The sequence below is a fragment of the Aphis gossypii genome, chromosome 1 (genome assembly GCF_020184175.1).
Source record: "Aphis gossypii isolate Hap1 chromosome 1, ASM2018417v2, whole genome shotgun sequence".
Classification (NCBI taxonomy): domain Eukaryota; kingdom Metazoa; phylum Arthropoda; class Insecta; order Hemiptera; family Aphididae; genus Aphis; species Aphis gossypii.
The window spans coordinates 24,469,703-24,480,718 of NC_065530.1; the positions used below are offsets into that span (position 1 = coordinate 24,469,703).

At 29.1% G+C, this 11,016-nt stretch overlaps 1 protein-coding gene across 2 annotated transcripts; it reads right to left on the reverse strand.

The window, feature by feature from the left end:
• Positions 1-499: 499 nt before the first annotated feature.
• Positions 500-10,047, reverse strand: LOC114129860 (uncharacterized). Of its 2 annotated transcripts, none has more exons than XM_027994714.2 (3): positions 9,916-10,047; positions 3,933-4,568; positions 500-1,491 (listed from the first exon to the last, which is right to left on the reverse strand). In XM_027994714.2, the coding sequence occupies exons 2-3, from the start codon at positions 4,541-4,543 to the stop codon at positions 774-776; spliced, it is 1,329 nt and encodes a 442-aa protein (XP_027850515.2). In that variant the 5' UTR covers positions 4,544-4,568; positions 9,916-10,047; the 3' UTR covers positions 500-773. The 2 variants fall into 2 exon arrangements, with proteins under 2 accessions (XP_027850515.2, XP_027850513.2); XM_027994712.2 differs by having other exon boundaries at positions 3,933-4,591; positions 9,916-10,028.
• Between the last annotated feature and the right edge of the window lie 969 nt (positions 10,048-11,016).

The following is an 11,016-nucleotide window of genomic DNA, read 5'->3' on the forward strand; positions in this document are numbered from 1 at the left end:
AATAATAATAATAATAAAATAAATCATACTATTTTAATTGTTTAGAATAATCATACATAAGGTATTTAATATAAACCACATTACAAAACTTATTTTTTTATAATTTAATTTTGATTTTGTATTTCGATAATTATTATACATTAAATGCAAAAATCAATAATAATTAAATGTAATTTTATAACTATTGTTCTATTTTATAATATACTTGTTTTATATTACAAGGTACATACTCGTATACATATATATTATACATAATTTAATTTTAGAATATAATAATAATTAGTATAGTTTAAGACTTCGCTAATCCGACATCTATCAGTCCTGCAACCTCGGTAATCTGATACTTTGTTTTCTTCTATATTTCTCACACACCAGAAATATCATTTGTTAATTTGAATTTATTGGTACAACAAATTCATTATATGTTTTATTTTTATTTTTACCATTTCTTTGAAAAGAAAATTATCTCACTAGACAGGTGTGTGTACGGTATGGTTTGGAAACCCACAATATATATCTAATAAGTTATAAGATATAACTAAATTCACTTAAATACTCAAGTCACTCGTCAGTTCTTAATAAGTCATCAGATATACTGATTTATTTACAAATTTTAAATAAAAATATATATACACATTTTTGCATTAGTAAAAGGTACATAGATCTTTTTTTTGTTTTTGGCAAAACCCTCGATAATTCGACAACACCAGGTCCCGTGAGAGTATTAAGATCTAACGGTATTCTCTATTTTTTTTTTATTTCAAGTTTTCTCTTCAAAGACTGGACTCTTCGTCTCTTGGTTCTCTTATATTATAGTTATCATAGGGAGCTTTACTAACTTTTCTCGAAAAACGGACTTCTTTTTTCCCATTTGAATTGTTTTCTTTTTGACTCAAATCGCATATCTTAATCATAAATCCGTCTTCGCACGGAAACCTAACACTTATCGTGCCCGACTGTTCAAGAAATAATACGGGTGCATCGTCTGCTAAACGTTCATTCTTTCTAGATCGTCTCAGTCTTTCGATAGAGATTTGACGGCCGTCTGAGACGGAATTTCGAAAACCATGCAAATACAATTCCCTACATTTTTTCCTGAACACTTTATGATAATATATGAGGATCAACGGGACAAACACGTCAAACAAAATTGGCAATTTTGACAAGTAACCATCTAAGATGTCTTCTGGTGCTTCATTTTCAGCCCAAGGATTGACATTCGGATTGTTGTAAAGATAAACATAAGAAGAAATAAGACTTGGCGTTACAAGAATTGTATAAGATCCAAAAATTAATTTTGACGGTACGAGGTCAATTTGGCTTTTTGTTTGGGAGGGTGTCACTATAACATTCGACGATTCAGTGGTCGTTGAAGAGCGGGATACAAATACAAAATAAAATGATATCGACCACGGTATCATAAAACTGAAAACAATCAATAAAGATGGGTAAAACCATCCGGTTGTATTTGCTATGAAACCGCAACGACCCCTGAAAAAAATTAAAACATTTGCGTTTATATTAATATTATTTAAAATATAGTTTTAAATTCAAGTTAGGTGAGGTATATAATATTTAATTATTTCACCTCACTTAAAATTATTGAACTCAGTGTAAAAATATCACAAAATCGTTGGTTAATATATATATTTTTTAAAACATTTTATCCTTATAGTTCTTATACTGTATCGTATGCAACAAATTGTCTTATAAAAATTCGGAAAAATAATATGTCTACGTCACTGTGGAATATTATAATTCGTAATACGTTTACAAAGTGGGAATTGAAATACGTGACGAATGACGATAGAATAGATTTTATCACATAGTGTATGTAATTGCCATTTGTTGGTTTGGTAATTAATATTTTATCAACTTGTATACAGGTTTAATATTATATACTACGAGTCACCTATATGTGTAGTTATGTGAATCACTAAGTATGGAAATCTGGGTAGTTATAACTCTATCGTATAGAAGTAGCTCACTTTTTGAAAATTGAAAATATGCAGTGAGTACTTTTTTGATGTAACCAGAACCATTACCCTTTTATGGATTTTTATGATATATACATCGATTAAATCGCATTATGCAGTGCAATATGTTTTTTGCGGACAAAAATAAATTGGGCATTGGCTAAAGTAAATAATGATAGATGATTATGTGTTCAAACTTCAAACCTTTGTGGGTTTTAAAATAGTAAATACAAAGCATTTGAAAATAAGTTTTAAATTTTTTTTCATAAAACACAATATTTATGCCATATTAATAATTTGTGATTCTAAGCCTTTATAACAGTATGAAGTATACAACTATACTATTTATAACATAAAATTATATTCATATGATTTGATGATAGAGTCCAACGTGTTTTTATTTCTACTATACATTCACATTATGTATGTACGTATAGATTGTAATTTGTAACCCTATATTATTATTATAATTTATATTTTATAGCATTAACTCTGCAAACAACTATAAAATAAAAAAATATTAACGTTCTTAAGTATTTCTGTTTGCAATCATTTATTCACGCTCATGCCCGTACTCGTATAATATAAATTATCACACCGATATTATACAAAGTGTTTCACAGTGTTTGTTCTCTGCAGTGTAGGTATACCTACATCATCTTTATTACTATAATGTAATAAGGTAGTATTCTACCCGTTTCCTACCTAAACTCAAAAACGTTCTTGTTATTTAACACAGAATTAATAATTATTTAATTTTGAAAGTATTATCATAAATAACAACCACTTTAGATTTTTAAGAAAAGCATGAATAGAAAATTTAAATTTGGTAAACCAATGAGAATACCACGAAGTACAATAACCGTCACTTATTATTTCCACCGCATTATTTAATAATTATCCAAAATCATAATTAAAAAAGAGTAGTGGACGGGGTAAATTATATATTTTACAATGTATTATTACCAGTGGCCTATTTGGGTTTACTGCATCTAAAGGGTACAAAAGTAAAACAATACTCGCCTTTCTCATTTTCAAAAAGTAAAACTTTTATATATCATCAGTATAACTGTTCTATAGTTAAATATTGTCTTATTTTTATATTTACCGTGTTTAAAAAAAATTCAGCATACGAATACAATATTGTATTATAAAAAAAAGTTGTTATCATATTAACTCAATCGTATCTATAAACCAATGTACCTATAATGTGTTGATAAAAATCAGAAAATGATGTCGACTAATATTATAGTTATTGATGGATAATTTAACTGTTTTAATGAATTCCGTTTTAGTCTTGTCATGATCAATGTAAAAAAATTAAAAGTTCATGAATAAAATTATTGTCACTGCAACCGTGTAGGTTTTTAAAATATTTGTCACTATATGGCGGCGTCGGATAGTCGCATCACTCTTATCTAAGCACGTCACTATACACGCCGTATCGGTAAAACACAATTGACCATCATCGAATATTTTATGAGACACTGTCATCACACTTAAACCGAATGTTTGTGAATTGTTATTGTTTTCAAGTGATTACTATCTTACAAAATGCGTTTTATTATATAAAGCAGGTACCTATACGTTATGTCATGCGTATAATTTAAGAAAAATCATTAAAAATTAATATTGTATTATAAAAATGTACAAAAAACTTTATCGGTTAATGAAAAATTACGGGTTTCGTAATAACATAATTTATGTTGAAATGAAAGTCTCAAAGTCAATGACCAAAGTCTCGTTATTTATCGTCAACAGATACCTGTCAGTATACGTCGTATTATGTAATATAATATGTCCGCGAAATCGTGTAAGTATAGTTTTGAATTCATATATTATAAGTCAAAATAATATAAGTCATATTAGGTATCTTTAGGTTTAACTTACATATGGGCAAATGACAAACGGTCGATCGTAATATTATTATAATAAAACGTTGGGCCGCGTACGTACCTGGACGGGAAATATCGCGTGGTGAACAGCAGCGTGGGAGTGAGTATGACGTACGTGTACATGGAAGGGGCCGCCCACAGGGTGGCGGCGGCGGGCAGGGGCAGCTCGGCGTAGTCGGACCGGACGAACGCGGTGAGGCACGCGAGCGCGGCGAACGTGACCAGTTCGACGGCGGACAGGGCGGCCGTTACGGTGGCCACGCCGCGGCACACGGTGGCCCCCCCTCCGCCGGCGCCGGCCAACAGCTCTCTGGTGGTGGCGCAGTGGCCGACCGTGGCGTCGATGGCGCACTGCAGGCACAGCGCGGACACGAGAACGGCGTACGGCGACCTCAGCCTGTCCGCGGTGACGATGCCCGACAGCACCATGACGTTGGACGCGATGGCCGCGGACGACAGCGTCAGGTAGGCCGCGGCCAGCGACACGGACGACGGACGCCACGGCGACACGCCGGCCGTCCCGTCGGGCAGTATGGACAGCGTCCCGTTGGGGTTGGCGTACACCACTTTGACGTCCATGTGACCGCCGCCGTCGCCGCCGCCGGTGCTACCGCCGCCACTGCTGTCGCCGCCTCTGCCGCCGCCGCCACTGCCGTCGACCACGTCGAACATGTCCGGCGTCGGCGGTCCGTGCAGTCTGCGGGCAAACGCGTATAATACCTAATATAATATATAAATCAAAAAAATAAATAAAATAAATCCATCAATACCGAATTCGGCGGTGGTCCTTATTAAGTCGTGGGTTGTATAATCCATATCGGTTTTTTTCGTAAAGGTATATTATGTGTATTTATTTGCTTATAAAAAAAGCAACGAGCACGAGAACGTACAAAATCATAAATGTTATTGCGAGTGTTTGAATTTTCGTAGTATAATTAGTATCCATTTTGTTTAGTAGTAATAATGTCAGATTTCATTTTAATCAATATTATATTTTATATTATTATTTAAAACAATAATTGTATACGTTCTTTTTCAATTTTTTAAGGTTTTAACATTTTTAATGTACAAAAAAATAGCTGTAAAGCCAATAATTATTATTTTAATTTTATTTTTATTGACACTTAATCATAATGGTCTATCACGACAACTTTCAATTCGTGAACTTTTTTTTATTTATATCATCAAATTATGTTCTAATTTAACTTGGTAAATGATTTCAACTTAAATAAAAAAAAATTCGTATTATAAAAACTTTTTTAAACTCTGTTAAATACAATTTTTTAATTAATCGTTTGATTTAAAGCGTTAAAATTAAAATATTAATTACGTATTTATTGTGAAAAATTTTAATGACTCATAACATTGGGACGATGAATGCTGTAGGCTGCACAATTGTTATTCAATCTCGCTAATATACTATACCTAAAGGTTTGTATAATATGGTAATATATTAGATAAAATATAGTGCTTTGAAAAGATTAAAAACAAAAGACGTGAAGAACTTTTAATTTTTAAGTCAATACTATGTCAGGGAGTAATGACCCTTAAATACACCATTAATGATGTTGTAAACTATTTTTGATTTGTTAACTTCGATGTTATTAATTACATGTTTTAAACGTACAGCGGCATTTTACCATAATTACTCTAATTACGAAAATAAAATCTAAAACATCATTTTTATTGATAGTTTTTAACATTCAGACATGTGCAACAAAATTATTTAACAATGACATATAAATGTAATAGAATTGATTCTACACATTTAACAAATTTAACAAAATATTGCGAATCCATACATTTTATTACATTTTATCCCTTTTAATTATTAATATATTATTAATCTTTAAACTGAATATCATTATGAATATGAAATAATTTAGGTATCTTTGTGATTTAGTCAATATCTGAACTACCAACACACTTATAAAAAAAAAAAAAAATCTCATTAATCATTATATTTTAATAGAATATATTCTTTAATTGCTGTAAGACAAGCTTATGACTTAAAATGAAGCGTGTATTATTTTTAAGTTAATCATCCAGTTTTTTAACGTATAAAAATATTTCTTTTAACATAAATGAAAAAAAGGCAAATATTTGAATTGATTATAAATAGTTTAAAAATTACTAAATAAATTTTGAAATTTATATTATATTTAAGTAACTAACAAAGTTATGCGTAAATATATAGATACTTCTTATAACAATAATACACATGCCCTTTTGTATTTGTAACTTTTGGTATTACACTATATAATTGAGTTGAACAAATACGTATAACGAATAACAACAACAGTTAACAGGCTTATGGTAAAGGTCGAAGGAGTTTTTTATTCTTTTAGTTTTCATCAAACATAGATTATGCCGATACTTTTTTACAACAACTTATAAATTCCAAAGAAAGGAGTTCTTCGAAGTTTACTCAAATAAATAATACTCTGTTTTCTATGCATACACTAACATACTTATTGTTTGCTAACTTATACAATATATATGCATATATGCAAACTAATGCTATTAGTGCTAGTAGGTACTTAGAAAAAAAAAATTGAATACCTAAAAGTAAAACCAACATCTGTGGGTTTTATACAATTATAATTTCAATAAGCCACCATGACACCGTCGCCATAGTGGCATAATATATTTTACTATTTTAGTAATGACTAAAACTGTTTAAATATTGTATAAAATACGCAAAAGTAAGTATCAAAATTGTTTATTATTAATGCACATAAAAGAATAGCATTAACAGTAAAATCTACGTGGTCAGCACACCTTGTAGGTCGTATCTAGGTCGAATGAATATCATAATTGTATACAATTTTTAATTTTATGTTAAATACATTTCATTCCTATTTATATTAATTGAATTTTTGTATAAATGTTTTCTTTCTCACAAGTTAATAATTATATATTATTAGCCGTGCTAAAATAGTATTTTATTCACATATACATTCCCGAGCGTATCGAAAAGTGATTATTTCTCGAATTTAATATCATTACATAGACAGTATAGGTACAGGCACGAGGTATGTGACAAAACATTTTTACATCACACAAAAGTATCGATTCATATATATATATATATATATATATATTTAATAAGGATTAGGCTCAATGGAGTAGAGAAATGGAGTGTTTTCGTATGCATTGAATTCTTTACCCACCTACGTTATTTTTTTTATTCTCTTGTTATATTAAAATATTTTACTTTGAACTACGTGCTTATAATATGTGGTTGCCATAAAAGCAGACCCTTACAACATTTATCAGACACAATTACATTTATAATATAAATATAATCCGTAGCCCGTCCCTATACATCCCATCTAGTTAAGACCGTTTGTGTGTAAAATATTTTTACCATTCCGAATGTAAACTGCTGCAGGTGCAACGCCAAGGTGATGGCTTGACCGAGAATAATCGAAAAATATCACAATGCCGTCTTTCTGTGTAGGTATATAATATAATAATATAACAGCGAGTAACATTTTAATATTAAATAATATTTCGAAACCGAATAATGATATTCAGTATGTACCACTAAAGAATTTCCTGTTAATCGTGTCATTAATGGATTATTTGGATTTTTGTAAAATTAGTACACCAACATATTATTATTATTATTTATATATAACTGCTGTTTATTAGAATAAGTTTGTTACTAAATTATATTTCGTGCTTAGTTACATAGTAAAACGTGCTGAGACGATGGTAGGAGTATATACCGAGAAAAATATTAAATGTTATAAATTTCTTTATTGACGAAAAAAAACTATAAAGACTTAAGTATAACAATAAAAGACGATTTTCTTTTTTAAAATACATTTATATATAATTAACTTCAATAAAACTTGAGTTCACGAATCAAAAACATTATTTATTTTTTATATGTAAACATATTTACATTTAACTGAAGAGTGAAGACAATAGTAATATAGTTTAAGCTTTAAACTTTATTTTTATTTTTTTTTTGTAAGTTATTATTTTATTCAAACGAGAAAAGTAAACATCGATTAAATAAAAAATGCATATTTTATTTTCAGTTAGGTTTCCCCTTATTAATAATCCAACATATTTCTTAAAGTAATATGTTAACAATTTAAATTTCAAATAAATATCTTAGTAGAAAATTCCAAGTATTAAAAATATTTCACAATGTGACAGACTGAATAATATTATTCCTTTGGAAACTTGAACTACATTATTGAGAACAAAATATTTAAAAATAGTTATTTAGTCTCGTCTTAAATGGATAGCAATAAAATTATATAAAACATTTAAAAGGCAATTACAATTCAAAATGAATAAAAACATTAAGAAACATACAGTTTAAAAATTATTAATGTATTTATGATATTAAAATATTTGTGTCTCAAATTCCAATACAATATTGAATTATGATTCATATTTTAAGTTTAATCATGACTAAATATAAATTTTTGTAATATTCATTTTGAAAGTAATAATGAATCAAGTGTTGCTCGTCATTAAAACTGCTATAAGAGATGCTTATTTGATCGTTTTTAATATTTATCGGCAGTGTGCAATTATAAAAAAATTTTAAATTTTCTGTTTTTATAGGCTACAGTATGAGGAACCTGCAAGATGTTAAAGAACATAAATAGGTGATTGACTAAATGAGTCTGACTCGCGTCATGCATTTGGTGCCTCAGTTGTTTCGTAATCCTCTTGAAACGGGCTACGCTTCACATCTTAAATAATGTTTTCGCGCTGTACACTTAGGCACTAGCACAATCGATAACGACAACGCAAAAACGGTTCGATCGAAAGTCGTTGAAAATCGGATAACGTGCGGACGCGGAGACTGATTTACCGTCAATATACCGTTACCGTGGTTATCTCAACACTAGAATTGAGGAACATAAACTATAATATTATGGACAGTTGTGCGGTATAAATTCTGCAGTCACCTCTACTATACTATAGAACAATAGTTACTCGCCATATTTTCCGTTGTCGTTTACTTTAAATGGAAAATGTAGCCGTTCTCCACTTCTATTGATATATTATTACAATATTATAGTGTTTATAATATGATTATAGAATTAAACCTATTTGCAAGGTTCATCAATTCAGGCATAATAAAACAATTTCCCGAGGATTAGATACGAGCCTAAGGCGGCGTGTCGTCTCAAAGTAATACGCGAATATTATTTGTATTATTCAATTGTATTCATCCTGTTTAAGTTATATTTTAGCGATATACAGCGTTATTCATACGTGTCTACGATCATTATAGTGGTATTAAGTATTTATCGTATTTATATATTACAATATGAATGACCTAGATGAGGTTGTGTAGATAAATTTATAAAATTCATATTTAACCTTGATAAAATACTCATGTAGTCATGTAGTACGCTGTATTGCGATTATTAGACGCTAGTTTTCCAAGACGGTCTCTTCCTCCAGTCCCCCCACATAAATTTCCCAATTTATTTATTTTGCATAATAAATTGAAAGTTTTAATTAATAATTTATGATATGTATATATTTTTATTTTAATATGTGCGATCTGTAGAAAATAAAAACAATATATCATAAGTAATATAATTATCTATCTAAAATATAAAATAAGAAAAAATAAAATTTTGAATAATTTAGTAAAATACATTCAATTGTTTAATTGCAAACATTAAGCACACTAAAATAAAAAAAATATTTTATGGTTATTTTAAAATGAATAGTAAGCAATTAAAATTGATATTAAATAATCCGATTATTCTGCAGACTAATATTACTACAAATATCATACATTAAATTAAATATTATTATCTTTATTATTCTCATTGTTACTACTAATCAATATAATGGAGAATAAGATATATTAGTTTAATGATTATCTATTTTTATAATGTATGTTTCTATAATCTATATATTTGACGAATCGTTTATTAAAACAAGGATGTTATATTATCCTTGAAGATCATAATATAGTATACACTGCGACTATGTACATATATATATATATATATGTACAGTTTAAATAAATAAATAATTATTATTTCACTTACTTTACTTAATCAGAACTGCTCTCGTTGTAATTCAATCCCATAATATGGTTGATTCGCGTGATAATGCACCGAAATGCATATTATATGTCGGAACATACTTATGAAAATGCTGAAAATATTCCTGGGGTTCTGTTTAAGCTGTATGTTGCCAATAGAAACCATGTGGACAACCATAGCTCGTAACCTTCGTTGTATGAAATTTAATCGATAGTCTAATAACCCGGCCAAAGCTATGCCATAGACAAATTGAGCTAACCGGAGTTAAACGGACGATTTTTTTTTTTTTTTTACTGTAAAAACAATATAATACAATAGGTATTGCCGCAGTATTATACAAACGACGGTTCAAACGTTTATTCAATTATGAATACCATTAGATAGAACGTTGGACGGTCGTTGAATTCGAAAAATTCAACACTCAAATAGCTACCTAGTTTAATTAACTCTATGAAAGAATAATTTTAATGTTGTATTTTAATGTGCCATAATATAGGACTAAAACATACTATAATGTTTATAAAATATCTTAAATAACTTAAGTTTGGATTTACATTTTCTTAAAACACCGGGAATAAAGTGTATGCTGTACAAAATGACTAAAATATTCCAAAACAATTGTTTAGCGGGTCATAAAGGCTAAAATTACTGTATAATAAAAATGAGAGTAAACAATAAACGTTAAAAAAAATTGAAGGCTACCTATACACCATCAATAAATAATAACTTACCTTTAGGTATAATTATAATATTATACACTATTATAATACATTCTATGCGAACTGCAGTCATTCGGTAGGCGAGTGTAGGACCGGTAGGTATAATTTATTAAATCCGATTCCGTGAATCAGTTTATACATATTATATAACACTAAATTGCTTTTATAATATTCATACTTTTTGGTACTTATTTGTTTTGAAATATAATTATTTATCTTTCTTATTGTTAGAATGTATACATAAATATTTCTGATACATTGTTCATAATAAAAAAGCATTTCTTAGTTTCTGAATTTAACAATAGAATTTATATAATGGAAGTATAATATTTACCGATTTCAATGAACGATGATGTGTGATCAAATATTTGATAGTTGTAGCTAT

What these genes read in the sequence shown, in the direction of transcription:
- LOC114129860 (XM_027994714.2), bottom strand. Translation starts at nt 4,543, where the DNA reads ATGTTCGACGTGGTCGACGGCAGTGGCGGCGGCGGCAGAGGCGGCGAC. An exon ending in ACGCGATATTTCCCGTCCAG is followed by an intron (nt 1,492 to 3,932) that starts GTACGTACGCGG and finishes AATTTTTTTCAG; the next exon opens with GGGTCGTTGCGGTTTCATAG.